Raw genomic sequence first — 19544 nt, 5'->3', positions numbered from 1 at the left:
TGGTCAGGCTGGTCTCAGGCTCCCGATCTCAGAAGATCTGCCTGCTTTGGCCTCCAGAAGTGCTGGGATTAAGGGTGTGAGCCACTGCGCCCAGGGGCAACTTCTTATCTATGTTCTGTCCTTATAGTTATAGTTTTGCCTTCTTCAGAATTCCGTACAAATAAAATCATGTAGTATTTTTCTTTTTGATTCTTTTGCTTAGCATACTGTATTTGAGATTCAACCACGTTGTTGCCTGCAAGTAGTTTGGTTTTTTTTTGTTGCTGAGTAGTGTTTCATTGAAAGGATGTACCACAGTTTATTCCTTTCCTGATTGAAGGACATTTGTGTTGTTTCCAGTTTTTGGCAATTATGAATAAAACCACTATAAATATGTACGGGGTTTTGTGAGAACACACATCTTCATTTCTCTAGGAGTATGATTGTTGGGTCAAATGGTAAGTGAAGTGTATGTTTGATTTTATAAGAAATCAAGACTTGGGCACAGTGGCTCACACCTGTAATCCCAGTACTTTGGGAGGCTGAGGAGCACGGACCGCTTGAGCTCAGGTGTTCGAGACCAGCCTGGGCAACATGGTGAAATCCTGTCTCTACATAAAAAATACAAAAATTAGCCTGGCTTGGTGGTGTGCGCCTGTAGTCCCTGCCTCTTGGGAGGCTGAGGCAGGAATATTGCTTAAGCCCGGGAGGCAGAGGTTGCAGTGAGCTGAGATTGTGCCACTGCACTCCAGCCTGGGCGACAAAGTAGAGAGCCTGTCTTAAAAACAACAACAACAAAAATGTAGCTTAGGTAGTCTGTCACTGTGGCAAGGTAGTATATGACATAGTATGTGGGTATGGCAAAGATTACACTTGGTTTTTTTTTTTTACACTGAGTCAGAAAATTATTTTAATAACAAAACTTTTTTTTTTACGGAATCATTATAAAATAGCAGTTGGTTACTCCATAACTGTCAGAATTATTTGTACTTGAGGTCTTGGCTAACTGGGGCTGAAATCAACAAAAGGTCTTGGACTGTTGGTTCACAGATCATCCTAGGTAGCCTGCCCTCTTGATATCTATCATACTTACCTCTTATGACATGACCCAGTCCTTTAAAAAACAAGTATCTCTCTTTCTTTTTTCATTCTTTGGAGGCTTGAAGTGAATTTGGCACCGTTTATTAAATACCTTCTAGCCTTTGTCTTTTACCACTTCTTCAACATTTGGTTCTGACTGCATCCATTTCAACTTTGTCTGCTCTTTCCCAGGTTGCTTTAATAACGTTAAATAGTCCAAATTATTTTCTCTCTCTTCTCGGAGGTTTTTTTACTACTTCTGAGGTCTGGGCTATACAATTTTTTATAACTCTGTTCCTACTGGCAAGAGCTGCCATCAAAGACCCCTAAATTTGTTTATAGGTTTGGCTGGCATCAGTTTTCCCTACAAAGGAAGCTGTTGGAACCTTAGTGTTTAGTTTATGTACTATTCTGTCATCAGTTGTCCTCATCACTTCGAGTAATTCATGGAACTGGGCAACCTCCTCCCAGTTCACACCGCCACTGGGTGCTGCCATATTTGACAAACAAAAATTATACTTTCTTACTCATTAGATATTAATGTATTCCCATCTAACATATGTGGAAATCAAGGCTTAGAAAGGCCAAAAGCACAGAACCAATAACTTGCCTGGGTTTAAACCCAGTTCTGCCTGACAAGTATTTTCAGTTATATAGGGTCTTATTTTAAGTCCTTCAGCCAAATTTGAACTTTTAAACCTTGATACATTAGAGTACAACTGTGCTAAAAAATGTTCTTTAGAAGGTTTGATAATAAGCTGTGACTTTAGCTCTCATAGTTGACAGTACTTCAATTCTTTTAAACCTAAAAATGTGCTTTATCTCTTTCTGATGCCCCAGAGAGTTGGTTCCTCTTTCAGCACTTGACACATACCTCATGTCACTTAGTGCTCTGGTCTCGAATGATCTATTCCTGTGGCAGTTTCTCTTCCCTCTGACAGTGCGTTCCTTCTGGATGGGGACTGTGTTCTTTATTTCTTTAGCACCCACTACAAGGCCCACCATATGGGAGACATTCAGTCATGATTGAAAGAATGACAGGTTCTTGAATATCACTATACAATCCAGTTGTGTGGTATACATTTCCTAAGTTAATAAAAGGCCTTTTAATGAATTAGTTAAAAAACTATTGATTGTGGCCGGGCGCGGTGGCTCAAGCCTGTAATCTCAGCACTTTGGGAGGCCGAGACGGGCAAATCACGAGGTCAGGAGATCGAGACCATCCTGGCTAACATGGTGAAACCCCGTCTCTACTAAAAAATACAAAAAACTAGCCGGGCGAGGTGGCGGGCGCCTATAGTCCCAGCTACTCGGGAGGCTGAGGCAGGAGAATGGCGGGAACCCGGGAGGCGGAGCTTGCAGTGAGCTGAGATCCCGCCACTGCACTCCAGCCTGGGTGACAGAGCGAGACTCCGTCTCAAAAAAAAAAAAAGAAAAAAAAAAAAACGATTGATTGAGCCTCTTCTTGCTATGTGGTAAGCACTGCACTAGACATTCTGGGAGATACTAAGGTGAACCTCCTGGTTTCAGGGAACATACACACACAGAATGAATGCACACATACATGCATGTACATACACACCAAGAAACATAATTGTAACATAATGTGAAAGATAAACTGCAATTACAGCTCAAAGAGGCTGAGTAGCATAGTAATTTAGAGTAGTGCTTCTCAAAGTACCATTCTGAGAAGATGTCAGGAGCTTATGCCAAAATATACATTAATAATTTGTTTCCTTCATTAGGAAAGTCTTGATATTAAGAAAAAACGTGGCTGAACCAAATGGTTTGTTTAGTGACTGGTTGCACATTTCTCATGGACTAATGACAATTAGGCTGTTCACTGGCAGCTTGTCTATGGACCGTACTTGAAGTAATATGTGGTTAAGAGTACAAGCTCTACCCACAGAATGGGAGAAAATATTTGCAAGCTATCTAGCTGACAAGGGATTAATAACCAGAATATATAAGGAGCTCAAACAACTCTATAGCAAAAAATATCTAATAATCTAATTTAAAAATGGGCAAAAGATCTGAATAGACATTTCTTAAAAGAAGATGTACAGGCTGGGCGCGGTGGCTCAAGCCTGTAATCCCAGCACTTTGGGAGGCCGAGACGGACGGATCAGGAGGTCAGGAGATCGAGACCATCCTGGCTAACACAGTGAAACCCCGTCTCTACTAAAAATACAAAAAACTAGCCGGGCGAGGTGGCGGCGCCTGTAGTCCCAACTACTCGGGAGGCTGAGGCAGGAGAATGGCGTGAACCCGGGAGGTGGAGTTTGCAGTGAGCTGAGATCCGGCCACTGCACTCCAGCCTGGGTGACAGAGCGAGACTCTGTCTCAAAAAAAAAAAAAAAAAAGAAGATGTACAAATGGCAAACAGGCATATGAAAAAGTGCTCAACATCACTGATGGTCAGAGAAATGCAAATCAAAACTACAGTGAGATATCATCTCACCCCAGTTAAAATGGCTTTTATCCAAAAGACAGGCAATAACAAATGTTGACAAGGATGTGGAGAAACAGGAACCTTTATACACTGTTGATGGGATTGAAAATTAGTACAACCACTATGGAGAACAGTTTGGAAGTTCCTCAAAAAACTAAAAATAGAGCTACCATATGATCTAGCAATCTCACTGCTAGGTATAAATCCCAAAGAAAGGAAATCAGTATATTGAAAAGGTATCTGCACTCCTGTGTTTCTTGCAGCACCATTGACAATAGCCAAGATTTGGAAGCAACTGAAGTGTCAACAGGTGAATGGATAAAGAAAATGTACATATACACAATACTATTCACCCATAAAAATGAATGAGATCCTGTCATTTGCAACAACATAGATGGAACTGGAGGTTATTATGTTAAGTGAAATAAGCCAGGCACAAAAAGACAAACATTCATGTTCTCATTTTTTTGTGGGTGCTAAAATTAAAAACAGTTGAACTCACAGAGATAGAGAGTAGTATGATAGTTACCAGAGGCTGGGAAGGGCAGTGAGGGCTCGAGGAGAAGTGGGGATGGTTAATGGGTACCAAAAAAATAGAAAGATTGAAAAAGATCTAATATTTGATGGCACAACAGGGTGACTATAGTAGATAATTTAATTGTACATTTACAAATAACTAAAAGAGTATAGTTGGATTGTTTGTAACACAAAGGATAAATGCTTGAGATGATGGATATCCCATTTACCCTGATGTGATTATTATGCATTGTAGGCCTGTATCAAAAATATCCCATATACCCTATAAATATATATACCTGCTATGGACCCACAAAAATTAAACATTAAAAAAAAAGAGTACAAGCTCTGGAATCAAACTGTTGGCATTCATATTCTAGTTCTATCAGTTATTAGCAATATGACCTTGGGAAATTCTGAGCCTCAGTTTCCTCTTCTATATAATGAGGATGATAATTTTTTCTGTTTCTTTGAGCTCTGAAGATGAAACAAGATGGTACTTGACAGCACTTAGCACAGACACTGGCACATTGTAAACATTCTGTTACTAATGTTATTGTTGCAACAATTCAGAATTTTTTTCATCTGACAGGAATTAGAGATAGCTTCTTAAAAGTTGGTGGCAAAGAACATTAAATGCCATTCACAGAATGTTACTATCATACCTACAGTGGGGTCAGTTCCTTGGAATAGTGTTTGAAATTTTTAGGACTCTTTTTAGAGATGCTGCTTTTACAGTGAAGGGCACTGAATTTCCTGCTTTTCATCAACTAACCGCGGAAGTGCTGTTTTCCCTTTGGCTTTTACTTTTGCCATGTAGCTAGGTTTCTGGTTTCCCCCACAGTTGTTGTGTTCACATAAGATTAGGGTCATTTTAGAGGAAATAGTTTCAATGTTTTGTTTGTTTGTTTGAGTCAGAGTCTTGCTCTGTCACCCAGGCTGGAGTGCCGTGGCACGATCTCGGCTCATTGCAACCTTTGACTCTTGGGTTCAAGCGATTCTCAAGCCTCAGCTTCCTGAGTAGCTGGGACTACAGGCATCCACCACCACCACGCCTGGCTAATTTTTGTATTTTTAGTAGAAACGGAGTTTCACTATGTTGGCCAGGCTGGTCTCAAACTCCTGACCTCAAGTGATCCGCCCACCTTGGCCTCCCAAAGTGCTAGGATTACAGGTATGAGCCACCATGCCCAGCGTAGTTGCAATGTTTATAGGGTAGTTGTGGTAAGAAGCTAGTTTATTTTACATCTAGCTAAGTGTTCAGTGCTGCATGGTTGTATACTCCCAGATTATAAATTTTAAAACTATGTAGTCAAAGAAAAAAAAAGTTTCTTTAAAAAACTCAGCTGTAAAATGCCCTGGCTGCATTTGAGTGAAAACAGGAAGGCAGTTACATTTGTTGAGCACCTACTATCAGTGAGGCACTCTGAACAAGCTAAGTACATTTTCTGTGTATTATTTAACTCAAACACCTTGTACATAGTAGATCAAAGTATCAACGCCGGAGCCAGACTGCCTGAGCTTTACTCTTGCTCCACTGCATTCTTAATGTATGACATTGGGCACTTTGCTTAACTTCTTTGTGTCTTGGTTTCCTCATCTGTAAAATGGGGTCACTAAAAGCACCTACCTTAAAAGGCTACAGTGAAAATTAAGGGAGCCATTATGTATAATGTATCTAGAACTATGTCCAGCAACTGTTGGCTGCTATTATTATTACTATTGCTATTACTATTATTATAGAAGCTTGCCCATAGTCCTACACCTAATAAGTGGTAAGTTCTGGAGTTAAACCTACTTTTTTTCCTGATTCTCTATTCTTCTAACTGGTTCTCCACACAGCATTTAGGGTGATCTTTCTAGATGGAAATATGATTATGTCACTCTTCTGCTTGAAATCCTTTGATGGCTTCCTACTCCCTTAGGATCACAATAAAAGTTTCTCATGTAGCTTCCTAGGTGCTCCAGGGTCTGCCTTGCCTCGTCTGCCTTGCCTCTTTCATACTTCCCTCCCCACCTCCCTCTACCTCCAGTTACACTGGCTTTGTTTTTGTCCCTTTCCACCTCAGGACCTTTGCATATGCTCTTCCTCTCTTCATCTAACTAGCCTCTACCTTTTTCTTAGATGCCATCGTTTTTTATTTCGAGACGGAGTCTTGCTCTGTCGCCCAGGCTGGAATGCAGTGGTGTGATCTTGGCTCACTGCAACCTCTGCTGCCTGGATTCAAGCAATTCTCCTGCCTCAGCCTCCCAAGTAGCTGGGATTACAGGTGCCTGCCACCATGCCCAGCTAATTTTTGTATTTTTAGTAGAGATAGGGTTTCACCATCTTGGCCAGGCTGGTCTTGAACTCCTGACCTTGTGATCCACCCGCTTTGGCCTCCCAAAGTGCTGGGATTACAGGCGTGAGCTATCCCGCCTGGCCTCTATTTATTTATTTTATTTTATTTTATTTTATTTTATTTATTTATTTTTTTAGACAGAGTCTCGCTGTGTCGCCCAGGCTGGAGTGCAGTGGCCGGATCTCAGCTCACTGCAAGCTCCGCCTCCCGGGTTTACGCCATTCTCCTGCCTCAGCCTCCCGAGTAGCTGGGACTACAGGCACCCGCCACCTCGCCCGGCTAGTTTTTTGTATTTTTTTAGTAGAGACGGGGTTTCACCGTGTTAGCCAGGATGGTCTCGATCTCCTGACCTCGTGATCTGCCCGTCTTGGCCTCCCAAAGTGCTGAGATTACAGGCTTGAGCCACCGCGCCCGGCCTATTTATTTATTTTTTATTTTTGTTTGTTTTCTTATGTCTCGAATGTTACTTCTTCAGGGAACCTCATTAAGTTAGATCTTTATGTTATACATTTAGAAGAAGTAAAAGGTATTTAACTGCCCTTTCATAACATGCACTTCTTGCTCTTATAATTACTTGACTATTATTGGTCTTTTCTGTTAGACTCTAAGCTCTGTAAGGCAAGGATTGTTTCTGTCTTAATTAGTGGTCTAACCCTAAGATCTTGCCTAGTACCTGACACAGTAGGCACTGAATAAAGACTTGTTGATTTGGATTGAATTCTAACAGGCATGGCGGACATAATTCCTAGAACAGTAGGATGAATGATGTGCTGCTTTTTGCCTCTTTGCTGGCTCTTTGCTCCAGACAGCTCAGAGCATAAAGAGCTGTTTGTTTTTAGCAACTCAATTCTCTGCTTTGATTGAGGTTTTCAGACTATCGTATTGTTACGCAATCTCACTCCTCAGCCTTTCAGAGATGAAATTCTTTTCTTCTGAGTTTCATTTCATCTTAATCCATCTTTCCTCTGGGGAGGGTGGGTATGGATGATGGCCGTGACCTTGAGATAGAATTGGGCTAGACAGCAGGATGCCAGCTTTTGTTCTCTAAATGGTTTGCACTGCTGCAGCTACAACTCACCCAGAAGGAGAGGCGAGGAAGAGACCTCTCAAGTGGGTCCCTTAATTTGCCTGCATCCTTTGCCTAGCAGCTGCTTGAGGAGATGGAAATCTCACTCATCTGGGAGCAGCTTCCAAGCCTGAAGTTGAACCAGCCCCTGTGTTCTGCTCAGAGTAGAAGCATCATTCAGCATCCCTCGCCATGAGGCTACTCTTCTCTTTTTAAAACATCTACTTACATTTTTAAAAATTGAGATATAACTTGTATAAAGTGAAGCTCCCCAGCACCCCAGCAGACTTCCTTGTGTCCCTTTCTTGGCAATACTCCCCCTAAATAGCATTATTTTGTCATGTTAGGTTGACTTCTGAAATTCTTTCATTTATTTCCTTCCATTTTGCTGTCTGATCATCAAAGCAATGTTTATTGCAGAAAATTTGGAAGGTACAAAATAGTGTAGATACTAAAAATAAAAATTAAAAAAAAAAAACCCATATGTACTCTTACATACATAAAGGCCTGTTCTACATCTTGATAAATCACTACCTCCTGTGAGGCTTTCCCTGAGTCCCCCTTTCCTCCCCTTCTTGTCCCTATAGTATTTGGCACAAAGCTATTATTGCCTTTGTCTTACTGTAGTACAATGTTTGTATACTGTATACTTACTTATCTCTTTAAAACACTCACAGTGAGCTCCTTGAGAGCATAGACCTTTTTTTTTTTTTTTTCCCGAGACTGAGCCTTGCTCTGTTGCCCAGGCTGGAGTGAGGTAGCATGATCTTGGCTCACTGCAACTTCCACCTCCCAGGTTCAAGCGATTCTTCTGCCTCAGCCTCCCGAGTAGCTGGGACTACAGACGCTTGCCACCACACCCAGCTAATTTTTGTATTTTTAGTAGAGACGGGTTTTCACCATGTTAGCCAGGCTGGTCTCGAACTCCTGACCTCAGGTGATCTACCTGCCTCGGCCTCCCAAAGTGCTGGGATTACAGACGTGAGCCGGACGGCCAACATTTTTTGTTTTTCTTTAAATAGAGACAGTGTCTCACTAGGTTGCCCAGGCTAGTCTTAAACTTCTGGGCTCAAGCAATCCTCCTGTCTTGGCCTCCCAAAGTGCTCACATTATAGGTGGGAGCTACCATGCCTGGCTGCATAGACTATTTATTTATTTATTTATTTTATTTTATTTTATTTTTGAGACGGAGTCTTGCTCTGTCGCCCAGGCTGGAGTGCAGTGGCATGATCTCAGCTCACTACAACCTCCACCTCCCAGATTCAAGCGATTCTCCTGCCTCAGCCTCCTGCATAGCTGGGATTACAGGCGGCTGCCACCACACCAGACTAATTTTTGTATTTTTAGTAAAGACGGAGTTTCACCATATTGATGCTGGTCTTGAACTCCTGACCTCAGGTGATGCACCTGCGTCAACCTCCCAAAGGGCTGGGCTTACAGGCGTGAGCCATCACATGCACAGACTTCTTATTGCCCATCAGGGTGCCTAGAACAGAGCAGGCTGTTAGTAAATATTTGTTGAGTGAATGAGTAAACAAATCAATGAAATTTTGCTGAAGTAAGTGTTAAAGAATAAAACTCATTATTAGTGGCAGGAATGGACAATTCTCACTTTAGTCAGTCAGTCCTATCTGCAGAATGCCAAAAAAGAAAAATAGTATTTTAGGGTGTTTTTACTTTTCTGAAACACAATTATTTCACTTGTACATCCATAAGAAGTCTATGATTGTGTCCCCATTTTTTATGTTGGAAAGTTATTACTGTATTTGAGTCAGAAGAAGAGGAGATCAGAGATAATGCTGAAAAGCAGGAGGGATGTTATTTAGAAAAAATACCTGAAAGAATTTGCAGTACCTTGCATTTACTGGCTGTATTTACTGTATGCCAGGCAATTACTTATGTAATCTCATTTAATCATTGCAACAACTCTATGAATTAGGTATTAGTATTTTCAATTTATAGCGGAAGAAATGGAGACTCAGAAACCTGAATTTCCAAATTCAAATAGGTAATAATTGGCAGAGCCAATATTTAACTCCAGGACTGACTGTCATGTCTCTAGTCCATTTACTGTTACTTCTAAACTCCTGATCTCGTGATCCACCCGCGTCAGCCTCCCAAAGTGCTGAGATTACAGGTGTGAGCCACTGCGCCTGGCCTGTAACACTAAACTTCTTTTGTAGAGGTCCACCTATAGAGGGCCATGCCCCGTGCTATTAAGTGATGATTTTGTGACACATGAAAATTTAGGAATCTTTTTTTCATTTATCTTCAGTTTGATGAACTTTTTGATAAGATGAACACAACACTACTACCATATTTCCATGTAGCCATTAGTCAGGTCTTATCTCATTAACACACCGGTTCTCACAATTCTCTGTTGATATAGGCCTAGATCGTTATCTTGTTTATACATGAAGAAACTGAGGCCTAGGGGGTAAGTGACTTACCTGAGTAAATATTGCTAATAAGTAGCAGGGCCGACACTTGACTCCTGTTCCGTGTTATTTTCACTGCAACATGTAGGCTTGCTGAAGTCGATTTTAGTAAGCATAAACTCTAACCTGGGAGAAGTTGCCCCTCAGGGGAAAATTAACGTCTGGAGGTAGTTTTGACTGTCACCACTTGGGGTATACTGCAGATATCCAGTGGGTAGAGGGATGTATATGGATATGTAGGTCAGCCCCTACAACAAAGAATTATCTGGTCTAAAATGTCAGTAGCACTGAGGTTGAGAAATCCTGTTTTAGAACAATTAATTTTCATGCCTTATTTCTCCAGAACAGATTAAATACCCAAGGTTAACCTCCAAAGCATACCTAGTGATGAGCTTGATTCTTTTTTTCTTTCTTTTTTTTTTTTTTTTTTTTGAGACAAGGTCTCCCTCTGTTGCCCATGCTGGAGTGCAGTGGTGCAATCTTGGCTCACTGCATCCTTGACCTCCTGTGCTCAAACAATCTGCCCACCTCAGCCTCCTAAGTAGCTGGGGCTACAGGTGTGTGCCACTACACCTAGCTAATTTTTGTGTATTTATAGAGACAGAGTTTCACCGTGTTGCCCAGGCTGGTCTTGAATTCCCAAGCTCAAGCCATCCAGCTGCCCTGGCCTCCCAAATTGCTGGGATTACAGGTGTGTGCCACCACACCTGGCCACTTGATTCTTTTAGAATGGGCTATTCTTCAGTAGCAACAAATTATTTATTAATCACCAGGTTTTATTCAGAGTATTGTATTAAGTATGATTAGAGATGCAGAACTGCATTAAACATGGTGTATTTGTTTAGGGAGTTTAGAGACTTTTGAAGGAGATAAGAGGGATCTAGTTACTTTGCTCCTGGTTGCAGATAAGCATCCCCTACATTCCGGGAACTATCACATGCAGTAGTGGCTATACTTATGGACTACTATGATTGAAGTGGATGCTGGCTTCAGTGAACACTCACTATAGTTGACTCTTCCTTCCCACAGTTATGCGATGCCAACCAAAACCATGGAAGTGTTACATTTGCAGGACCAAGGGAGCAAAATGTTACTGGACTCAGTGCTTACCACCCATGAGCGAGTGGTTCAGGTAGGCACTCCAGGAGAATAAAAAATGTATTTGCTTCTCCTGGTTCTTTTCTCTGTCCACTTTTTCACTTTCTGTTATGCTCTTTGCTTTCTTGAATAATGGTATTCTCCAGTGTTCAGTTATTGATGCCTCCATCTCTCCTTTTATAATACCTTCCCCCTATGCAGTCTCATTCATTCCTTAGGCCTCAGTGACCATCATTTAATACTGATAACCCCCAGATGTATACATCTGTTGTCCTGATCTGTTGGCTGAGGCTTGAAACTTGATACCCAGTTGTCTACTGGCCTTCTCGACTTTGATCCACAGGAGTCCTCCCTGCACTTCATCTATGCAAAATTAGTTGTAGAGGGACTGATTTTCCTGTTTTTCTGTAACCCTCCCCACCTTTGAGCCTAATGTGTCACCCTTCTTTGTCCTCTGATACCCATTCATTCACCATATTCTATATAGCTTCTACCTTCTAAAAATCTTTCAGATTCATCCACTTCACTTTACCCCCATACCAAGTGATCATGTCATTTTCCTGCTTGAAACCCCTCAGTGGCTGCCTTCCTTTGATCTCTAGTAGTTGTCCTCTTTTCTTCCTGCAGATAATGATGGGTGCCAACCACACCACCATGAGGGCACCCAGAGGTATTAAAAATACACAGCTTGCCAGCTTTACCATCATCCCCCTTTTAATAAGAGCATTAATTGATATATAATGGGCACATCATACAATTTACCAATTTGAAGTATACAATAAAAATGGTTTTTAGTATATTCAAAGAGTTATGCAACCATCCCCACAATCAATTTTAGAACATTTTCATCATGCTAAAAGAAACTATGCACCCATTAGCAGTCACTCCTCTTTCTTGGTCACCCTAACCCCTTGCAGCCACCAATCTACTTTCTATCTCTGTGGATTTATCTCTTCATTTAAATGGAATTGTACATTAAATGGCCTTTTGTGTCAGGCTTCTTTCACATTGAGGAATGTTTTCAAGGCTCATCTCTGTTGTATTGGTACTTCATTCCTTTTTATTGCCAAATAATATTCCATGGTATGGGCGCCACCCTTTTTTTATCCACTCAAGGAACATACAGCAAGGTAATAAAATGAATGTTAAATTTAAGTCTAAATATGCTAATTTAAAAAATAACTAAGTATAATATTTGGCTTTTAAAATATTATCAGGACTAAATTATTCGTAATATATCCTGTGACAGATCTGACATGCCAGAAGCCCATAGAATAGTTTGAATGCTTTAGGTTGGTACTCAGGTGCCTTCATGATTCTTCTCCTGCTTTTCCTCTTCACAGCCCATTTACTCCAGCCACACATGGAGCTAGGTTTCTTTTGTTTTTGGTTTTTGAGAGATGGAGTTTCACCCTTGTTGCCCAGGCTAGAGTGCAATGGCAAGATCTTGGCTCACTGCAACCTCTGCTTCCTGTGTTCAAGTGAGTCTCCTGCCTCAGCCTCCTGAGTAGCTGGGATTACAGGCATATGCCATCATGCCCAACTAATTTTGTGTTTTTAGTAGAGACAGGATTTCTCCATGTTGGTCAGGCTGGTCTCAAACTATGGACCTCAGGTGATCCGCCCACCTCGGCCTCCCAAAGTGCTGGGATTACAGACGTGAACCACTGTGCCCGGCCAATGGAGCTAGTTTTAATTTCCTAACACTCTTATGCCCCCACATTTTACTGAATGTTGTTTCCTCTGCCTTCGAAATCCTCCACATGATTGTTGAATTCTCCTAGTTTACTCCTGTTTTTCTTCAAGATTTCACCAAGATACTAACGCTTCTGGAAGCTTTTTTTGACCTTCCTTGGTTGAGTTGGGTAGGAATTTTTCTTGTGGGTCCTTGCAGCCCCCCTGCCTGCCCTTTCATCATACATCTGATTCACCTTGGTGTTCTTAGCACAGTGTTTGACACCAGTCAGGTCCTGGTGCGTGGATATGGGCAAAGCTGAGTTGAATCAGAAAGTCAGTGTGCCCAGGCAGGTGGTTCATGCCTGTAATCCCAGCACTTTGGGAGAATAAGGCAGGCGGATCACTTGAGGTGAGAAGTTTGAGACCAGCCTGGCCAACATGGTGAAACTCTGTCTCTACTGAAAATACAAAAATTAGCCATGCCAGGCCTGGTGGCGCATGCCTGTAATCCCAGCTACTCAGGAGGCTGAGGCAGGAGAATTGCTTGAACCCGGGAGGTGGAGGTTGCAGTGAGCCAAGATCGTGCCATTGAACTCCAGCCTGGGCAACAAGAGCGAAACTCTGTCTCAAAAACAAAACAAAACAAAAACAAAAATTAGCCAGCTATTATCTCAGCTGCTTGGGAGGCTGAGGCAGGAGAATTGCTTGAGCCTGGGAGGCGGAGGTTTTAGTGAGCAGAGATGGTGCCACTTCACTCCAGCCTGGGTGTAACAGAGCAAGACCCCGTCTCAAAAAATAATAATAATAATAAATAAATAAGAAAGTCAGCCTGCGCTGGGTGCCATGGTTCATGCCTGTAAACCTAGCACTTTTGGAGGCCAAAGTGGGAGGACTGCTTGCAGCCAGGAATTTGACTAGTCTGGGCAACATAGCAAGACCCTGTTTCTACCAAAAACTAAAAATAAAAAATTAGCCGGGACTGGGGGCACGTGCTTGTAGTCCCAACTACTCTGGAGGCTGAGGTGGGAGAACCACTTGAACCCAGGAGTTCAAGGCTGCAGTGAGCTATGATTGTTCCGCTGCACTCCAGTCTGGGCAACTGAAAGAGACCCTGGACTTTAAAACCTCTTGGTCCGGTAATGACATCTAATGCCCACAGGAGCAGATATTGGCAGTGACCATCTCAGCACCTTGCAGATGGCAGGAGAAATCCTGTAGAGGCCAGGCTCAGAAACCAGTTTTGGTATTAATCTTCCACCCTTGGGCTCTCCAGACTCTACTGGAGCTGGCATTTGAACTAATACATGTCTGCCCAGTTACCTCCTTTTCAGCTCCTCCCACCTCTTAGAGCACCTTCTTTCATTTTGCAGATCAGCGGTTTGAGTGCTACGTTTGCAGAAATTTTCTTGGAAATAATCCAAAGCAATCTTCCTGAAGGAGTCAGACTGTCAGTGAAGGAGGTAGGTGCTGGTTTGAGAAGAGGCCCTTGCTGGCCTGCATATGCTCAAAATAAGGATAAGAACATCTGGGCTGGGCGCGGTGGCTCAGGTCTGTAATCCCAGCACTTTAGGAGGCTGAGGCGGGTGGATCACGAGGTCAGGAGATCGAGACCATCCTGGCTAACATGGTGAAACCCCGTCTCTACTAAAAATACAAAAATTTACCAGGCGTGGTGGTGCGCGCCTGTAGTCCCAGCAACTCGGGAGGCTGAGGCAGGAGAATGGCATGAACCCGGGGCTGAGGCAGGAGAATGGCATGAACCCGGGAGGTGGAGCTTGCAGTGAGCCGAGATCGTGCCACTGCACTCCAGCCTAGGCGACAGAGTGAGACTCCATTTCAAAAAAAGAAGAAAAAAAAAAGAACACATCTGGACTGGCTTTAGAAAGAACAGAGAAATGTGGATAATGTGGCCTAAATAATAATCAGAAAAGTTGTATACTCTGATGACACTGTGATCATTAGTCCAGCTTCTGAGGCATCAGGGATGATGCTTTGTGGCCTATGAGTGCTGAGTTTCGACACAGCATCCTGATGTTGGTGGTGAGCCTATGAGGCCCCAGAATTCTCTCCTTTCAGACAGTTGTGTGGAAGAACATGGGTTAAGATAGTATATGGTGTAATAAATCAGAACACAAATAGGAAAATATATGTTAGAGAAAAGGTTCCTGGATTTTCAAGGCTTGACTGTAGCTTGACTAAATATATTTCATAAAGAATGCTAGTCAATAGGATGTTTGGTCGGGCATGGAAAACTTGGAGAACATTAGGAATCTTAGCCTAAATACTGAGTATTTGGGTCCAGTTGCCAAGATGATCCTTCTTATGACACAGATGTATAAGGTCATCTTAGATTGGTACCATTTGCTCTATCCAGCTCTGCTCGTTCTGAGTCTATGCTTGTCAAGCTTCTTCTGGTTAGTATTTGGGCTTCATACAGATCTGGGTACAGAGACACTACGTGCTGATCATGCTGCCTTAAAACAGTCCAATCCCTGTTTGTTTTATTTCCTATGTAAATAATTTTGGTATTCTCTCTCTCTCTCTTTTAAATGCTTCTATTGTGATAGTTATAGCATTTTGACATTAAATCTTCATATATCTGTCTTTTCTAACTAGACTGCAAGTTCACTGAAAGCAAGGAGGAAATCTGATTCCAGTTTGAATCCCCTATACTATACTATACTATACTATACTATACTATACTATACTATACTATACATACTATACTATAAGTCTGCTACATAGTAGATAATAAAAGTTACTTGAATCTGAATGATTCTCTACAGAGCTGGTTCATGGTCCCTTTCTGGATGCTGTGCATATCTGGATAACTAAAAGCTCTGCAGTAATTTCCACTTATTTTCTTTTTCTTCTCCTTAGCACACTGAAGAAGATTTCAAGGGACGATTCAAAGCTCGACCAGAACTGGAAGAACTGTTGGCCAAGTTGAACTAGCCACTGTAGACTCTTTCATGCCCGCAGTGGTCATATTGAGTGCCAAGGAGAAGGGCTTACTGGGTAGTCAGAGTTCATCAGGAGACCTGACCCTTAGATTTCATAAGTACCCATTCTCATAGCCAGTAATGTCCTCACTCCTCTGTGGCATGGCTGTACTTGCCATTTGTTACCACTTATCTATGAGGCAACCCTTGTTATCTTCCATCTAATAAAAATCTGCTGCTGATATGTATATGTATGTGTGTGTGAGAGAGAGAAATTGGCCCATCCTGTGGAGTATCTTTAAGAGATTCTATATTCTGGCCAGGCACAGTGGTGCATCCCTCTAATCCCAGCACTTTGTGAGGCTGAGGCAGGAGGACTGCTTGAGGCCAGGAGCTTGAGACCAGCCTGGTAACATTCTGTCTTTACCAAAAACATTTTTTTTTTCCAAGACGGAGTCTCGCTCTGTCGCCCAGGCTGGAGTGCAGTGGCATGATCTCGGCTCACTGCAAGCTCTGCCTCCCTTGTTCACGCCATTCTCCTGCCTCAGCCTCCTGAGTAGCTGGGACTACAGGCGCCTGCCACCACGCCTGGCTAATTATTTGTATTTTTAGTAGAGACAGGGTTTCACCGTGGTACCTAGGATGGTCTCTATCTCCTGTCCTTGTGATCCGCCCGCCGTGGCCTCCCAAAATGCTGGGATTACAGGCGTGAGCCACAGCGCCCAGCCGAACTTTTTTTTTTTTTTTTTTTTTTTTTTTTTTGAGACGGAGTCTCGCTCTGTCGCCCAGGCTGGAGTGCAGTGGCCGGATCTCAGCTCACTGCAAGCTCCGCCTCCTGGGTTTACGCCATTCTCTCGCCTCAGCCTCCCGAGTAGCTGGGACTACAGGCGCCCGCCATCTCGCCCGGCTAATTTTTTGTATTTTTTTAGTAGAGACGGGGTTTCACCGTGTTAGCCAGGATGGTCTCGATCTCCTGACCTCGTGATCCGCCCGTCTCGGCCTCCCAAAGTGCTGGGATTACAGGCTTGAGCCACCGCGCCCGGCACATTTTTTTTTTAATTAGCTGGACGTGGTGGTATGCACTTGTAGTCCCACTACTCGGGAGGCTGAGGCAGGAGGATTGCTTGAGCCCAGTAGTTCAAGACTGCAGGAACTATGATTTTGCGATTGTACTCTAGCCTGGCTGACAGAGTAAGATCCTTTCTCTTTTTTTTTTTTTTTTTTTTTGAGACGGAGTCTCGCTCTGTCGCCCAGGCTGGAGTGCAGCGGCCAGATCTCAGCTCACTGCAAGCTCCGCCTCCCGGGTTGTCGCCATTCTCCTGCCTCAGCCTCCTGAGTAGCTGGGACTACAGGCGCCCGCCACCTTGCCTGGCTAGTTTTTTGTGTTTTTTAGTAGAGACAGGGTTTCGCCATGTTAGCCAGGATGGTCTCGATCTCCTGACCTTGTGATCCGCCCATCTCGGCCTCCCAAAGTGCTGGGATTACAGGCTTGAGCCACCGTGCCCTGCCGATCCTTTCTCTTAAAAAAAAAAAAAAAAAAAAAAAAAAGAGATTCTATTTTCTCTTTGCCTGATGCTTTAGCACAGAAGCATGTTCCCCTTCCATATTTCTCCAGCTAGAGTGAATTCATCCTTTAAAGCAATCTGGCATGGTGTCCTGTAGTGAAGCAGAGGATCATAACATAAGTAAACTCTCTATGGGTGGAAGTTGGAGAGAAGGACATTTTGGCTTTGTACGTGAAAAAACTCTCCAGATAGAAACAGATTCTGCCCATAAGTGAAATAAAATGCTTTGTGGGGGTAATAAGTGACTTATAAGTGTTCAGGTAGATGTTACATAACTGCTAATTAAGTTACTCTGGATTGAGTTTAAGCAAAGACTTGAAAGTTGATCTTGGTCAGGTGTCAGCAAACTACTGCCCATGAACCAAATCCTACCCACTGCCTGTTTGTGTTTTTTTTTTTAAAATAATATATTGAGGTGAAATTCATATATACAAAATTAAACTTTTTTTTTTTTTTAAACGGAGTCTGGCTGTGTCACCCAGGCTGGAGTGCAGTGGTGCGATCTTGGCTCACTGCAACCTCCGCCTCCTGGGTCCAAGCAATTCTCCTGCCTCAGCCTCCCAAGTAGCTGGGACTACAGGCGCCCGCCAACACGCCCAGCTTTTTTTATTTTTTTGAGATGAAGTCTTGCTCTTGTTGCCCAGGCTGGAGTGCAATGGCGCGATCTCGACTCACTGCAACCTCTGCCTCCTGTGTTCAAGCAATTCTTCTGCCTCAGCCTCCCGAATAGCTGGGATTACAGGTGCCTGCCACCACGCCCGGCTAATTTTTGTATTTTTAGTAGAGATGGGGTTTTACCATGTTGGCCAGGGTGGCCTTGAACTCCTGACCTCAGGCGATCCGCCCACCTCAGCCTCCCAGAATGCTGGGATTATAGGCATGAGCTGCTGCCGCACCTGGCCTTAAACATTTTAAACTTGAGTAATTCAGTAGCATTTATTTAGTACATTCACAATGTTGTGCAGTCACCAGCTCTATCTAGTTCCAAAACCCCTCCGTTTTTTTGAAATAAAGGTTTATTGGATCAGAGCCATGCTTAATCACTTACATACTGTCTCTGGTTGCTTTAATGCTACAATGGCAGAGTTGGGTAGCTGCATGTGTATTGCCTCTGTATCATATGGGCAATGGGCAGTGTCACATGTCTTCCATTTGGAAACCTGGAAAAAATAGCAGTCTTTTCCAGTTGCTCAGTTGTTATCAATATGTGGAAGCAGGAATCAGGATTTCATAAATTGACAAGATACTGGAGCTTAAGGACTTTAGGATCCAGCCAACCTAATTGTCTCTTTTAGCTAGTACAGGTTAGGAGCCCATAGAGGGCAATTCTTTGCCCAAGGTCATGGGATATGTCACTGGCAGAGGGGCAGCAGGATTCAAATCTCTTGATTCCTAATCTGTCTTTTTCTTTCACATCACTCAGGGATGAGTCAGGCTTCTTACACAGGAGGCAGCTGGATTCTGTCACCTTGGAGCTCTAGTGTCACTGACCTAGTTGATGATTTATGCTCTCACCAGAGTCAGAGAGCTTTTGTTGCTCATGGTTAGTTTGCCCTGAGACAAATGGAAGTTACTTTTAATGCCTTAACCTGGTCAGAGGGACTGGAGATATTCTGATTGCCAGAACCTCAGGGTTACAAAACAACTACGAGCTTTGACTCTTCTGGAGGGAGGTCCAGAAGGAAATGGATGTTCTTATGATCACATGGCAGTAAAACCACATGGAATACAAGTCTTCTGGCTCCAGGTTGAAAATGCCTTCCCTTCCCTCCCTGAGACAACCTGCTAAAGGAAAAGAGGCAAACAAACCTGGGTTGTGCCTGGCTTCCACATTTATTCATTTTGAAGCTGAGTTATTCTAGCCTCATTGAACTTCAGATTTCTGATCGGAAGAATGAGCATAATCCCTTTTTAGGGATTTGAGATGGAGATAATATATATAATGAACTAGTAATGCTCAGTAAATGTTATATTTCCTTCCCTTCTAAAACTTCTTTGGCATACTTTTTTAAAAGATTTTGTTCATTGAGGTATAATTTATATATAGTGACATACAGATCTTGAACATATATTTGATCAATTTTGAAAATACATCTACCTACCCATGAAACCCATACTTGTATCAAGATAAAGAACACGTCCATCACCCCAAAAAGTTCCCTCATAATCTTCTTCCCCCAAGATGGAGTCTTGCTCTGTCGCCCAGGCTGGAGTGCAGTGGCACAATCTCGGTTCACTGCAACCTCTGCCTCTTGGGTTCAAGCAGTTCTCCTGCCTCAGCCTCCCAAGTAGCTGGGATTACAGGCATATGCCACCACACCCGGCTAATTTTTGTATTTTTAGTAGAGACAGGGTTTCGCCATATTGGCCAGCCTGGTCTCGAACTGGC

General features: G+C 42.9%; 1 protein-coding gene and 1 pseudogene across 1 annotated transcript in view; one reads left to right on the top strand and one right to left on the bottom strand.

Annotated features, from left to right (window-relative positions):
- The window catches only part of MRPL48 (mitochondrial ribosomal protein L48), an 84774-nt gene extending 68936 nt beyond the window's left edge, over positions 1-15838 (top strand). Inside the window, exons 6-8 of the mRNA XM_030918346.1 lie at positions 10903-11005; positions 14019-14108; positions 15529-15838. Coding sequence (XP_030774206.1) covers positions 10903-11005; positions 14019-14108; positions 15529-15603 — 268 coding nt within the window. The 3' untranslated portion in view covers positions 15604-15838. The remainder of the gene's footprint in view (positions 1-10902; positions 11006-14018; positions 14109-15528) is intronic.
- On the bottom strand, positions 1076-1556 carry LOC104665193 (annotated as a pseudogene).
- Positions 15839-19544: the final 3706 nt, after the last annotated feature.

Source organism: Rhinopithecus roxellana, chromosome 15 (genome assembly GCF_007565055.1).
Source record: "Rhinopithecus roxellana isolate Shanxi Qingling chromosome 15, ASM756505v1, whole genome shotgun sequence".
Taxonomy (NCBI): domain Eukaryota; kingdom Metazoa; phylum Chordata; class Mammalia; order Primates; family Cercopithecidae; genus Rhinopithecus; species Rhinopithecus roxellana.
Note: the sequence above shows the minus strand (reverse complement) of the source record. Positions and strands in the feature narration are given on the sequence as shown.